The sequence below is a fragment of the Ceratotherium simum genome, chromosome 28 (genome assembly GCF_057802395.1).
Source record: "Ceratotherium simum simum isolate JZ-2026a chromosome 28, ASM5780239v1, whole genome shotgun sequence".
NCBI classification, from domain to species: domain Eukaryota; kingdom Metazoa; phylum Chordata; class Mammalia; order Perissodactyla; family Rhinocerotidae; genus Ceratotherium; species Ceratotherium simum.
In genome coordinates, this window is record NC_141927.1 from 35,773,278 (window position 1) to 35,788,667 (window position 15,390).

Sequence of the window (15,390 nt, forward strand, 5' to 3'; positions counted from 1 at the left end):
ATTTTTTAGTTGAGTTGTTTTTTCTGTTGTTGAGTTATGTGAGGTCTTTATATATTTTGGATATTAACCCCATATCGGATAAATGATTTGCAAATATTTCCTCCCAGTTGGTGGGTTGTCTTTTCATTTTGTTGATGGTTTCCTTTGCTGTGCACAGGCTTTTTAGTTTGATGTAGTCCTATTTATTTCTTTTTTCTTTTGTTTCCCTTGCCTAAGGAGACATATTCAAAATTATAAGGCAAAGACTGATGTCAAAGATCATAGTGCCTATGTTTGCTGCTAGGAGTTTCATGGTTTAAATCTTTTACATTCAAGTCTTTAATGCATTTTGAGTTAACTTTTGTGTATGGTGTAAGATAATGGTCTACTTTCATTCTTTTACATGTGGCTGTCCAGTTTTCCCAACACAATTTATTGAAGAGACATTCCTTTCTCCATTGTATGTTCTTGACTCCTTTGTCAAAAATTAGCTGTCCATAAATGTGTGGGTTTATTTCTGGGCTCTCAATCTGTTCCATTGCTGTGTGTGCCTGTTTTTGTGCAAGTACCATGCCATTTTGATTACTATAGTTTTGTAGTATATTTTGAAATCAAGGAATGTCATGCATCCGGCTTTGTTCATTTTTCTCAGGATTGCTTTGGCTATTTGGGATCTTTTGTTGTTCCATAAGAATTTTAGAATTATTTGTTCTATTTGCATTAAATGTCATTTGGATTCTGATTGGGATTGCATTGAATCTGTAGAATGCTTTAAGTAATATGGACATTTTAACTATGTTAATTTTTCCAGTCCAAGAGCATGGAATATCTTTCCATTTCTGTGTGTCTTCTTCGATTTCTTTCAACAACGTTTCCTAGTTTTCAGTGTACAGGTCTTTCACCTGTTTGGTTAAATTTATTCTGGTATTTTATTCTCTTTCTTGCGATTGTAAGTGGGATTGTATCCTTGATTTCTCTTTCTGTTAGTTGTTGTTAGTTTATAGAAATGCAACTGATTTTTGTATGTTGATTTTGTACCCTGCAACTTGACTGTATTTGTTAACTATTTCTAATAGTGTTTTGGTAGATTCTTTAGGGTTTTCTCTATATAAAATCATTTCATCCACAAATAGTGGCAGCTTTAGTTCTTCCTTTCCAATTTGTGTACTTTTTTTTCTTTTTCTTGCCTAATTGCTCTGGCAAAGACTTCCAATGCTATGTTGAATAAGAGTGGTGAAAGTGGTAAGCCTTGTTTTGTTCCTGTTCTTAGAGGGATAGCTTTCAGTTTTTCACCATTGAGTATGGGGTGAGCTGTGGGTTTGTCATATATGGCCTTTATTATGTTGAAGTACTTTCCATCTATAGCCATTTAAGGAGAGTTATCATCATAAATGGAGGCTGACTCTTGTGAAATACTTTCTATGTATCTATTGAGTTGATCATGTGATTTTTATTCTTCATTTTCTTAATGTGATATATCACATTGATTGATTTCTGGATGTTGAACCATCCTTGCGTCCCTGGAATAAACCCCACTTGATTGTCGTGTATGTACCTTTTAATGTATTCTTGTATTCAATTTGCTGATATTTTTTTGAGGATTTTTGCATTTATGTTTATCATCAATATTGGCCTGTAATTCTCATTTTTTGTGTTGTCCTTGTCTGGTTTTGGTATCAAGGTGATGTTGGCCTTGTAAAATGAGTTAGGAAGTGCCCCTTCTTCTTTCATTTTTTGGAGTAGTTTCAGAAGTATAGGCATTAAATCTTCTTTGAATGTTTGGTAGAATTCTTCAGAGAAGCTGTCTGGTCCTGGACTTTTGTTTTTTGGGAGGTTTTTGATTACTGTTTCAATTTCTTTACTAGTGATTGGTCTATTCAGATTCTCTATTTCTTCTTGATTCAGTTTTGGGAGGTTGTATGAGTCTAAGAATTTATCCATTTCTTCTAGGTTATCCAATTTTTGGGCATATAGTTTTTCATAGTATTTTCTTATAATCCTTTGTATTTCTGTGGTATCCATTGTAATTTCTCCTCTTTCATTTCTAATTTTATTTATTTGAGCCTTCTCTCTTTTTTTTTTGGTGAGTCTGCCTAAGGGTTTGTCAATTTTGTTTATCTTCTCAAAGAACTAGCTCTTAGTTTCATTAATCCTTTCTGCTGTTTTTTCAGTCTCCATTTCATTTATTTCTGTTCTAATTTTTACTTTTTCTTTCCTTCTGCTGACTTTTGGCTTTGTTTGTTCTGTTTCTAGTTCTGGTAGGTGCAGTTTAAAATTACTTATTTGAGATTTTTGTTTGTTTGTTGAGGTGGGCCTGTATTGCTATGAATTTCCCTCTTAGAACTCTTTTGATGCATCCCATATGATTTGGAATGTTGTATTTTCATTTGCCTCCAGATATTTTTAATTTTTCCTTTGATTTTTTTCATTGATACAGTGGTTGTTCAGTAGCATGTTATTTAGTCCCCATGTATTTCTGACTCCCAGTTTTTTCTTGTAGTTGATTTCTAGTTTCATAGCATTGTGGTCGGAAAAGGTGGTTGAGATGATTTCAATCTTCTTAAATTTATTGAGGCTTGCCTTCTTTCCCAACATATTGTCTATCCTTGAGATTGATCTATGTGCACTTGAGAAGAATGTGTATTCTGCTGTATTTTGGATGGAATGTTCTCTATGTATCTCTTAAGTCCATCTCATCAAAAGTTTCATTTAAATCCAGTATTTCCTTGTTGACTTTCTGCCTGGATGATCTGTCCATTGATGTAAGTGGGGTGTTGAGGTCCCCTAATATTATTGTGTTGCTGTTAAATTCTCCATTTAGGTCTGTTAATAGTTGCTTTATGTACTTTGGTATTCCTGTGTTAGCTACATGTATATTCATAAGTGTTAAGTCCTCTTGGTGGAATGTCCCTTTTATCATTATGTACTGCCCCTCTTTGTCTCTCATTGTCTTTTTTAACTTGAAGTCTGCTTTGTCTGATATAAGTATGGTAACACCTGATTTCTTTTCTTTGCTATTAGCTTGGAGTATCATCTTCCATCCTTTCACTCTGAGCCTATGTTTGTCTTTAGAACTGAGATGTGTTTCCTGGAGGAAGCATAATGTTGGGTCTTGTTTATTAATCCATCCAGCTACTCTGTGTCTTTTGATTGGAGAATTCAATCCATTTACATTTAGAGTGATCATTGATATACGAGGGCTTAATACTGCCGTTTTATCTCTTGTTTTCCAGTTGTTCTGTGTTTCCATTGTTTCTCTTCCTTTGTATTTCTGACTGCCGTTTCACTTGATGGCTTTCTCGGAGGTTTTCTCAGGTTTTTTTTTTTTTTATGATTTGTGGCTCTGCTCTGATTTTTTGTTTAGTTGTTACCATGAAGTTTGTATAAATGACCTCATAGATGAAATAGTCAGTTTTCTGATAGCCTCTTATCTCCATAGCCTAAGCAGCTTCCATCCCTTTCCTTTTCCCCTTCTGAGTTATTGTTGTCACAAATTATTCTGTTTTGTGTTGTGAGTTTGTGACTAAGTTGAAGTGTTTATAGTTACTTTTGATGCTTTCCTTCCCTTTATCTTTTAAGTTATAATTGAGTATTTGCTTTCCTGTTCTGATAGAGAGCTGCAGTTTTCTGATTTTGTCTGTGTATTTATCTCCTTGCTTAAAGCTTTGTAGACTTTTGCCTTTTTGTTTCCATTGTGAGGGCATCTTTAATCATTTCTTGTAGGGGATGTATAGTGGTGATGAACTCCCTCAGCTTTTGTTTATCTAGGAAAGCTTTTATTTCTCCATCATATCTGAAGGAAAGTTTCTCTGGATAGAGTATTCTTGGCTGAGAGATTTTGTCTTTCAGTACTTTGAACATACCATTCCATTATCTCCTAGCCTGTTAAGGTTTCTGCTGAGAAATCTGCTGAAAGCCTGATAGAGGTTTCTTTGTAGGTTATTTTCTTCTGCCTTGCTGCGCTTAATATTTTTCTTTCTTGTTGACTTTTGCCAGTTTTACTATTATATGCCTTGGAGAAGGACTTTTAGCATTGATGTAATTAGGCGTTCTATTAGCTTCATGTATTTGTAAATCCAGTTCCTTCCCCAGGTTTGGGAAGTTCTCAGCTATTATATCTTTGAACAAGCTCTCTGCTCCTTTCTCCCTCTGCAATACCTATAATCCTCATGTTACTAGTCAGATATTTCTCAAAGAATTCCTTCATTTTTTAAAAATCTTAGTTCTCTCTCCTCCTCCACCTGTAGCATTTCTATATTTCTATGCTTTAACTCTCTAATTCTTTCCTCCATAACATCAGCTGTATTTTTTAAGGATTCTAAATTATTTTTTATTTCGTTAATTGTGTTCTTCATATCCAGAATTTCTGCTTGGTTTTTTTTTTTTTTTTTAATACTTTCAATCTCTTTGGTGAAGTATTCCTTCTTCTCATTAATTTTATTCCTGAGCTCATTGAACTGTCTTTCTGAGTTTTTTTGTAACTCATTGAGTTTCTTTATGACAGCTATTTTGAATTCTCCTTCATTTAGATTGTAAATTTCTGTGCCTTCAGAGTTGGTTTCTGGAGAATTGTCATTTTCCTTCTGGTCTGAATTGTTGCTGTTGTTTCTCATGGTGTTTGATGAACTAATCTTTTGTTGGTGCATTTGTGGTAGCATTAGGTCACAGATTCCACCTGCTACCACTAGGGGGAAGTGGGAGATGAGTTTCTGATCCACCCCATCTGCTGGAAGTTGTGGGGGTACTATGGGTGCTTGTGCCAGCCTAGAGAGCTTTTGGGTGTGTGTGTAGATTGTGCTTGGTGGGCAGGTCTTCTTCACGTGGTCCAAGCCTGGGCCACTCCTTCAGGCTACAGGGGTACAATGGGCTCCTCCACTGCTGAGAAAGTGATCACGAGATGGCTAAGGCCTGCCGCCTCCTCTTCCTACAGTCACCCTGGGGCGTGTTCCTACTTCCACCGTGCAGTAGTACTATGGGTGCTTGTGCCTGGCTGGAAAGCAGTTGTGCACATGCACAGGGCTGCCAGGGAAGGGCAGGAAGTGCTCACCTATTTCCACCACTTCCCAGAGGGCCAGTCAATCCACCTCATATGTATAGCTGCATGGGTCTCTCAGGCATCCTCTTGTGCTGTGTGGGTTTCCTCTGTTGGTCAATGAATGTCCATTAAGTTGTAGTTCAAAGGGGGAGAGATAAAGGGAACAGCTCACCCTGCCATGTTGCTGATGTCACTCTCCCCCAAACCTTGTTGTTTTCTATTTTCTTTGTTTTTATAGTAGCCATCCTAATGGGTGTAGGGTGATATCATTGTGATTTTCATTTGCATTTCTCTTACGATGGGTGATGTTGAACATCGGTTTATATCCTTGTTGGCCATTCATATATCATCTTTGGAGAAATGTCTTTTCAAGTCCTTTGCCCATTTTTTAAACAGGTTGTTTTTTGTTGTTGTTGAGTTGTGGGAGTTCTTTGTATATTCCAGATATTAAGCCCTTATCAGATATATGATTTGCAAGTCTTTTCTCCTATTCTGTAGATTGCTTTTTCACTCTGTTTTGTGTCCTTTGATACACAGAAGTTTTTAAGTTTGTTGTAGACCCATTTGTCTATTTTTACTTTTGTTGTTTGTGCTTCTAGTGTCACATCCAAGAAATCATTGTGAAGTTCAATGTCATGAAGCTTTTCCTGTATGTTTTCTTCTAGGAGTTTTATAGTCTTATATCTCATATTTAGGTCGTTTAATTCATTTTGACTAACTTTTGTACATGTGAGATAAAGGTCCAACTTCATTCTTTTGCATTGGATATTCAGTTTTCCCAGAACCATTTGCTGAAGAGACTGTCCTTTTCCTACTGAGTGGTATTGGCACCCTTGTCAAAGATCATTTGGCCATATCAGTAATATATTACTGATAGCAATAACTGAATAAATAAATAGAGATAAGGGAAAATTCTTCCTTATGGTATAATTGGTATAGAAGGAACAATGCAATTCAATAATTATCAATGGGTGGTAAAACTAATGGGAGAAAGTTTTATTAGGACCCTGATACTTACATAATCTCACAAGTATCTCCTTACAAATCACTTATTAATCAAAAATAGAAACATAGTAACTTACAGTGGAAAAACTTATAAGATAGCACCTTAACCAAGTGATCCATAAGTAACAACACAATATTAGCACAAACTGACAACATGTGTCTCCCGAGAAGGACAACATCACTTCTGTGATGTATTTCAGAGTAAAAGTACACACACACATACAATGGCATGAAGGTGGTATAACAGAAGCTGGGGCAATGGATACCCCAAACAGAGCACTTATTTTCCTGCACATTTAAGCCATGGAATAGAGAAATTAGATTCATATTCTGGAAATTGAGATTTTAGAAATTGAGAGATATTTTATATTATCTTGAGAGGTAGCATAGCATACTATGCAAGGGCAGGGCCTCTAAAACCAGGTTGCTTGGGTTTAAATCCTAGCTCCATCACTTAGTAGCTGTGTGACTTTGGGCAAGTTAAATATCTATGCCTCAGTTACTTCATCTGTAAAGTGGGAATAATAATAGTCCTAAGCTCACAGGGCTGTTGTGAAGATTTAATGAGTAAATCTATATAAAGTACTCAGAGTAGAGACTCACACATACTAAGCACCATAAAAGTGTTTGCTATTATTATTAATTTACTTATTTAGTAATTACAGAAACCATCAGTTTCTAATGTTATGCTATGTCTAAGTGTGTGATGCCTTCTTGGAATACAAAGAGCCTTTGATAAAAGTAAAAAAACAAAAGCAAACAAACAAAACAAAACCCAGTCCTGGTCAAGGGCAGTGTTATGCTCATAAGTGTTTACAACCAGCCTAGGGGAGAGTCAAGTCCTCATTTGTAAGTGCAGATACTTCAAGCTACCTTATGATGTCACTGAACTTGGAGATGGGAAGAGATGTGCACAGTCAGCTCTGGGAGCTGGTACTAGCTGGCTCCATCACATCGCTGGGAGGGTCTCATGTTCATTAGAATTTAAACATGTGCTTTTGAAATTGCATACTAAATTTTTAGATGGACATTTGAAGATATTAAATTTTCTTAATGTATGTATTGTGAGCCTCACTTTATAGCTTTTTATTAGTTGGGGGTGTGTGTATGGTTGTGTGTTTGTGCATGTGTGCTTTAGGCTAAGAAACCAAGCATTTGACTTGTAGGATTATCTTTGTAAATAAATCAAATGAACAAAATTACCCTAGATGGAAATATGAAAACTTGATATATCTGATAATTTTACTTTCTATGAGAAAATATTTTTAAATGATCATTTAAATTTTAAAAATGATCCTAGGTGTGCACTTCCAATTTGACATGCCATTGTACTGATGGCTACAGGCCTCCAAATTGCGCAAGACGTGCCAGAGAATCTTCTAGATTGCCTGGGAAACAGGGCAAGTATCTATCTTTATGTATCCAGTTAATAAAATTCTCAAATTTCTTCCCTTCCCAAAAATGAAACTAGATTTTTACCATTTAGAAACCAATATTTGTAATTAAAAGGTTAATAGGCTTCTTTCAAGAAATGGAAACCAAATATGCCTTCTTAATCTTGCTCTTTTTTCTAACATTAACTCTCAAATATCATGATTGAAGCTGAGAGTATCATTAAAATTTTTATTTATTGATATCACTGACTTTCACCTTTAGACTATCCTTCAACCTTTCCCCACTTTATGATTGATCCTGTGATCTCAGCTCTACACAAACAACATTTACTCTGTCTAGCACTGTTACTATGTCTGTTATAGAAGAAATAAAGAAAATCAAATCTGAAGGAATTTACAGTTTAAATGAGAAAAATCCATAAATTGCTGCTAAAGAGATGACAGAAGGGATGCTAGCACAATTTTCTATTTGTTCACCCATGACTTTAGTTTCCATCATTCATTCATTGATTTAGCAAATATTTATTGAACTCCTAATATATGCCAGGTGCTGGTCATATGGCATGGGGACGTACAGTAAGCAGAACGAAGTCCCTTTCTTCATGGAGCTTAAGGAATATGTTAAGGTTGTCATACCCAGTGCGAACTAGTGGCAGAATTAGGGTAAGGAACCAAGTCTCCTGATTTTTATGCCAGTATCATTTTAGTAGCACTGCAATAGCTTCATATATAAAAACAGATCCCTAATGTCAAAAAGCCAACAATCTAGGGGCCGGACCAGTAGCATAGCGGTTAAGTTCGTGTGCTCCACTTCAGTGGTTTGGGGTTCGCAGGTTTGGATCCCGGGCACACACGGACGCACTGCTTGTCAGGCTATGCTGTGGCGGAGTCCCATATAAAGTATAGGAAGATGTGCATGGATGTTAGCCCAGGGCCAGTCTTCCTCAGCAAAAAGAGGAGGACTGGCCTTGGATGTTAGCTCAGGGCTGATCTTCCTCACCAAAAAAAAAAAAAAAAAAAGCCAACAATCTAATAAAGAAAATCAGGATATGCACAAATGCAGTTAAATTCTGTGATAATGCACATTGTAACTGCAAATTTGTTGGCTAACCTCGCAATTACACAATCCCACGTTATATATCATTGAAGTTTTGGGCCCCACTTATATTATAATAGTGAGATTTTGCTGTAGTTGCTGTATAATGTAGAATACCTTGGAACTTTCTGAAACTTGGTTTCTATTCTTTTTGAATGAGTTGTAGAGACAGTCCTAAGTATTATGATTCTATTATTATTTTTCCATGTTCCTTGAATAACAACAAAAATTAAGAAAATTGTAATTAGTTTGCTGCAACTTGAAAGTAAAAGTAGACAACTTAATTTTTTTACTCTGATTTTTAAATGTATTTTTATTTTTAGGTTTAATCATGGAAAGAGCTTTTAGGAAGGCTGAAAAAAAACGGTGGTTTCTAGGTCTCTACATTGCTTTACCTGTTCTCATCGTAGCAACCATAATAGCTGTTTCATGGAATAATTTGAAAAAGTTGTTCACCAAGGAAGAGGAGTCACTAAGTAGCGAGTAAACTGAATTTATGTTCTGAAGTTAAACTTTTAGTACTATTTGAATATAGTAATAGCTAAGGCCTTGGACCTCAACTCCTTCTAAGGAAGGGCTCCTAAATCTCTAGCCCCAAAGGTATATCACTGGTTTAGATGCCCCTGCAGTCATTCAGTTTTAGCTCCTGTTTGCCCTCCTATTTCTCAGTTTCTTCATTTTTCCTAGCACAGAAGTCTTTTCTTGCTGTTAACCTCAGTTATGTATTAAATGTTGTGTTACTTTTTTTCACCACTCCTCTATGTGAGGAATGGAGAGGAAATTGGAAAGGGGAATGGAAAGAGAATATTGTCCTGCCAGCCACTCTGCCAGTTTGTCTAGAAGTTAGTATGGGTTTTAATTTACAAAATATAGCATTTCTTTATCAATGAATAAAAAGTTAAAAGTTGAGGAATGAAGGTCACAATCAGGCATTCAGGCTCAAACCTATATTCTGTGTTCAGAAGTGATAAGGAAAAAGCAAATCTGTGCCTTCTTGATAACTCTGCTTACTGTGGAATTTGAAATTTGCATTCTTTGTAGATGAGGTATATGGGTAAATAAGAGTGTTATTTATTTGCATCTTTGATCAGTGACTTTGGATATTGTTTTCTTTGTTGGTAACTAGTCTTGTAAAAGAGATAATACTGCTTATAAAATGGCCTGACTTTTATTCATGCAGTTGGCAAGCTTCTTAGGACTAACTTGAGACACTATTTTCCATTTTTTTAATATCCAGATCAGAAGGCAGCACTCACACATATGCCAGCAGGTAAGTAAATTACAAGGTGTCTTAAGATATGTGTTGAAAATTAAGAATGAATTAATAATTCACAATGAATTTCTAGATATTTTTTGAACAGCTGCAATTGGTAAAGAAATGCACCTGAAAACCAGGCTACTAATGTATAGTAGTTTAGTTTCTACTCAATTAATCTTTTATTCATTTAATAAATGTTTATTGGAAGTCTGTTCTGAGGAAACAAGGAATAAAATAGCCGACTCTAATAAGAGATAGGAAATGTATAATTAGTTAAAGAAAAAGAACATGTAGTGCCTAGAAGGGACCCAACTTGGGTTGTATTCGTGCAGTGCTTCGGTAAACAAACAGGCAAATGCCTGACATTTGACCAAGTGTATGTGACAGAGCTCGTGTAAATTTATATAATAATTATGAGTTGGGGAGAACTAATTATATTGACCTAACTGTGCTGTTCTTTTTATCATTAATAAATAGCATTTTTGTCCCCATTAATGTTTCTTAACCATAAATTCAGTCCTCACTGTTTTATGACTGCTATATCAACATTCTATTTGTTAGATTTATACGATAAAATTTTCCATCCTCTTACTTTCAATCTTTTATTTTAGTTGATCTCTTAAAAACAGCCTGCCAATGGAATTTAAAATTATGTAATCTCAAGAGTTTCTCAATAGTTGAATTTAATGTTTAGGTACTTATTTTTGCTGACATATTTAGGCTAAATTCTACTATTTTATTATTTTTTCTATTTATCATATCAAAAGTATTTATCATACTTTTCCAGTATTTTCTTTTTCTACTTTCTTGTATTTCATTATATTGATTGCGCTTTCATTCCTGTTTTCTTTCCTTCTGTTAATTTGGTGATTATTTGTTGCAATTATATTCTTTTAATGATATTCTTTAATAAATTATTATATTATTACTTATTTAATTATTAGATAAAATAGTCTTCTAGCAACATATGCCCATGTAACCCTGCACTCTTCTTTTCTCTCTTCTATATCACTATCATTTGGTGTTTAGTTACTCCTGAATTTAACCCGCTGCACATGTCCTCATTATTGTTATCATTCCTGTATTTAGTCAAAATACACTAGGATTTCACTACATATTTACTACTTTATTTGCTCACTGCTCTTTTTTAAATTTCACTCCATTCTTTTATGTTCAGTCTCCTTTTTGGTGAAGTACATCTGTTAGCATTTCCAACAGTGAACCTGTGTGTAGTAAGCTGTTTATCTTATCTGCCTGAAGTTGTCTTTATTTTCACTCTTGAATGTGAGTTTATGTAGTATGGACTTAAGTGGAGAGTTATTTTTTTTTTTTTAATTTTTTGTTTATTGCAGTAACATTGGTTTATAACATTGTAAAAATTTCAGGTGTACATCATTGTACTTCTATTTCTGCACAGATTACATCATGTTCACCACCAAAATACTAATTACAACCCATCACCACACACATGTACCGAATTATCCCTTTCACCCTCCTCCCTCCCCCCGACCCCTCTGGTAACCACCAATCCAATCTCGGTCCCTATGTGTTTGTTTATTGTTATTATCTACTACTTAATGAAGGAAATCATACGGTATTTGACCTTCTCCCTCTGACTTATTTCACTTTGCATTATACCCTCAATGTCCATCCATGTTGTCACAAATGGCTGGATTTCATCGTTTCTTATGGCTGAGTAGTATTCCATTGTGTATATATACCACATCTTCTTTATCCATTGTCCCTTGATGGGCACTTAGGTTGCTTCCAAGTCTTGGCTATTGTGAATAACGCTGCAACGAACACAGGGGTGCATGTACCTTTGCAAATTGGTGTTTTCAAGTTCTTTGGATAAATACCCAACAGTGAAATAGCTGGATCATATGGTAGTTCTATCCTTGATATTTGAGGAATCTCCATACTGTTTTCCATAGTGGCTGCACCAGTTTGCACTCCCACCAGCAGTGTATGAGAGTTCCCTTCTCTCCACATCCTCTCCAACACATGTTGTTTCCTGTATTGTTAATTATAGCCATTCTGACAGGTGTGAGGTGATATCTCATTGTAGTTTTGATTTGCATTTCCCTGATAGTTAGTGATTTTGAACATCTTTTCATGTGTCTGTTGGCCATCTGTATATCTTCTTTGGAGATTTGTCTGTTCAGGTCTTTTGCCCATTTTTTAATTGGGTTGGTAGTTTTTTTGTTGTTGAGATGCATGAGTTCTTTATATATTTTGGAGATTAAGCCCTTATCAGAAGTATGGTTTGCAAACATCTTCTCCCAATTGTTAGGTTGTCTTTTTGTTTTGTTGATGGTTTCCTTTGCTGTGCAGAAGCCTTTTAGTTTGATGTAGTCCCATTTGTTTATTTTTTCTATTGTTTCTCTTGCCCGGTCAGACGTGGTGTTTGAAAAGATGTTGCTAAGACCGATGTCGAAGAGCGTACTGCCTATGTTTTCTTCTAGAAGTTTCATGGTTTCAGGTCTTACATTCAACTCTTTAATCCATTTGGAGTTAATTTTTGTGTATGGTGTAAGGTAAGGGTCTACTTTCATTTTTTTGCATATGGCGATCCAGTTTTCCCAACACCATTTGTTGAAGAGACTTTCTTTTCCCCATTGTATGTTCTTGGCTCCTTTGTCAAAGATTAGCTGTCCATAGATGTGTGGGTTTATTTCTGGGCTTTCGATTCTATTCCATTGATCTGTGTGTCTGTTTTTGTGCCAGTACCATGCTGTTTTGGTTACTATAGCTTTGTAGTATATTTTGAAATCAGGGAGTGTGATACCTCCAGCTTTGTTCTTTTTTCTCAGGATTCCTTTAGCTATTCGGGGTCTTTTGTTGTTCCATATAAATTTTAGGATTCTTTGTTCTATTTCTGTGAAAAATGTTGTTGGAACTTTGATAGGGATTGCATTGAATCTACAGATGGCTTTAGGAAGTATGGACATCTTAACTATGTTAATTCTTCCAATCCAAGAGCACGGAATATCTTTCCATTTCTTTGTGTCTTCTTCAATTTCTTTCAGAAATGTTTTATAGTTTTCGGTGTGCAGATCTTTCACCTCTTTGGTTAAGTTTATTCCTAGGTATTTTATTCTTTTTGTTGCAATTGTAAATGGGATGGTATTCTTAATTTCTCTTTCTGCTACTTCGTTGTTAGTGTACAGAAATGCAACTGACTTTTGTATGTTGATTTTGTATCCTGCAACTTTACCATATTCGTTTATTACTTCTAAAAGTTTTCTGGTGGATTCTTAGGGTTTTCTATATATAAAATCATGTCATCTGCAAATAGTGACAGTTTCACTTCTTCCTTTCCAATTTGGATCCCCTTGATTTCTTTCTCTTGCCTGATTGCTCTGGCTAGGTCAGTACTATGTTAAATAGGAGTGGTGACAGTGGGCATCCTTATCTGGTTCCTGTTCTTAGAGGGATAGCTTTCAGTTTTTCACCATTGAGGATGATATTAGCTGTGGGTTTCTCATATATGGTCTTTATTATGTTGAGATACTTTCCTTCTATACCCATTTCATTCAGAGTTTTTATCATAAATGGATGTTGGATCTTGTCAAATGCTTTCTCTGCGTCTATTGAGATGATCATGTGATTTTTATTCTTCCTTTTATTAATGTAGTGTATCACGTTGATTGATTTGCGAATGTTAAACCATCCCTGCATCCCTGGAATAAATCCCACTTGATCATGGTGTATAATCTTTTTAACGTATTGTTGTATGCGATTTGCTAGTATTTTGTTGAGGATTTTTGCATCCATGTTCATCAGTGATATTGGCCTGTAATTTTCTTTTTTTGTGTTGTCCTTGTCTGGTTTTGGTATCAGGGTAATGTCAGCTTTGTAGAATGAGTTAGGGAGCTTCCCCCGCTCCTCAATTTTTTGGAAGAGTTTGAGAAGGATAGGTATTAAGTCTTCTTTGAATGTTTGGTAGAATTCACCAGGGAAGGCGACTGGTCCTGGACTTTTATTTTTGGGGAGGTTTGTGATTACTGTTTCGATCTTCTTACTGGTGATTGGTCTATTCAAATTCTCTACTTTTTCTTGATCCAGTTTTGGAAGGTTGTATGATTCTAAGAATTTATCCATTTCTTCCAGATTGTCGAATTGGTTGGCATATAGCTTTTCATAGTATTCTCTTATAATCTTTTGTATTTCTGAGGTGTCTTTTGTAACCTCTCCTCTTTCACTTCTGATTTTACTTATTTGTGCCTTTTCTCTTTTTTTCTTGGTGAGACTAGCTAAAGGTTTGTCAATTTTGTTGATCTTTTCAAAGAACCAGCTCTTGGTTTTATTAATTTTTTCTATTGTTTTTTTGGTCTCTATTTCATTTATTTCTGCTCTGATTTTTATTATTTCCCTTCTTCTACTGATTTTGGGCTTGGTTTGTTCTTCTTTTTCCAGTTCCTTTAGGTGCATTGTTAGATTGTTTATTTGAGATTTTTCTTGTTTGTTGAGATAGGCCTGTATGGCTATAAACTTCCCTCTTAGAACCGCTTTTGCTGTATCCCATAAATTCTGGCATGTCGTATTTTCATTTTCATTTGTCTCCAGGTATTTTTTGATTTCTTCTTTGATTTCTTCGTTAACTCAGTCGTTGTTCAGTAGCATTTTGTTTAATCTCCACGTATTTGTGGCTTTTCTGATTTTCTTCCTATAGTTGATTTCTAGTTTCATACCATTGTGGTCAGAAAAGATGCTTGGTATTATTTCAATCTTCTTAAATTTATGGAGACTTGTTTTGTGGCCTAATATGTGAGCAATCCTGGAGAATGTTCCATGTGCATTTGAAAAGAACGTGTATTCTTCGGTTTTTGGATGGAATGCTCTCTATATATCTACTAGGTCCATCTGTTCTAGTGTGTCGTTTAAGGCCAATGTTTCCATATTGATCTTCTGTTTGGATGATCTATCCGTTGGTGTAAGTGGAGTGTTAAAGTCCCCTACTATTATTGTGTTACTGTCTATTTCTTTTTTATGTCTGTTAATAATTGCTTTATATATTTAGGTGCACCTAACTGGGGTGCGTAGATATTTACAAGTGTTATATCCTCTTGTTGGATTGTTCCCTTGATCATTATGTAATGCCTTTCTTTGTCTCTTTTTACAGTTTTTGTTTTAAAGTCTATTTTGTCTGATATGAGTATTGCTACCCCAGCTTTCTTTTCATTGCCATTTGCGTGGAGTATCTTTTTCCATCCCTTCACTTTCAGTTTGTGAGTGTCTTTAGGTCTGAAGTGTGTCTCTTGTATGCAGCATATATATGGGTCTTGTTTTTTTATCCAATCAGCCACCCTATGCCTTTTAATTGGAGCATTTAGTCCATTGACGTTTAAAGTAGCTATTGATAAGTATGTACTCACTGCCATTTTTTACCTTTTTTTTTTCTGTGTTTTAGTAGTCCTTCTCTGTTTCCTTTCTTCCTCTATACAGAATTGATGGTCACTTTAGTTTGACCTCTGTCTGAAAGCTCTACTCTTTAACTCCCCTCCTCCCTCCTTTTATGTTTTGGATATCATATCTAACCTCTTTTTTGTGCATTTGTATCCATTACGTTCTAATCATGGAAATAGATAATTTTTCCTATTTGTGGTCTTCTCTTTTCCCC

General features: G+C 35.3%; 1 protein-coding gene across 1 annotated transcript in view; it reads left to right on the forward strand.

Moving 5' to 3' along the window:
* Positions 1-9,713, forward strand: part of ADAM32 (ADAM metallopeptidase domain 32) — a gene marked incomplete at its 5' end in the record, with an annotated part of 181,699 nt that extends 171,986 nt beyond the window's left edge. Inside the window, 2 exons of the mRNA XM_087418258.1 lie at positions 7,320-7,419; positions 8,833-9,713. Of these exons, the coding sequence (XP_087274384.1) occupies positions 7,320-7,419; positions 8,833-8,996 (264 nt within the window). The remainder of the gene's footprint in view (positions 1-7,319; positions 7,420-8,832) is intronic.
* Positions 9,714-15,390: the final 5,677 nt, after the last annotated feature.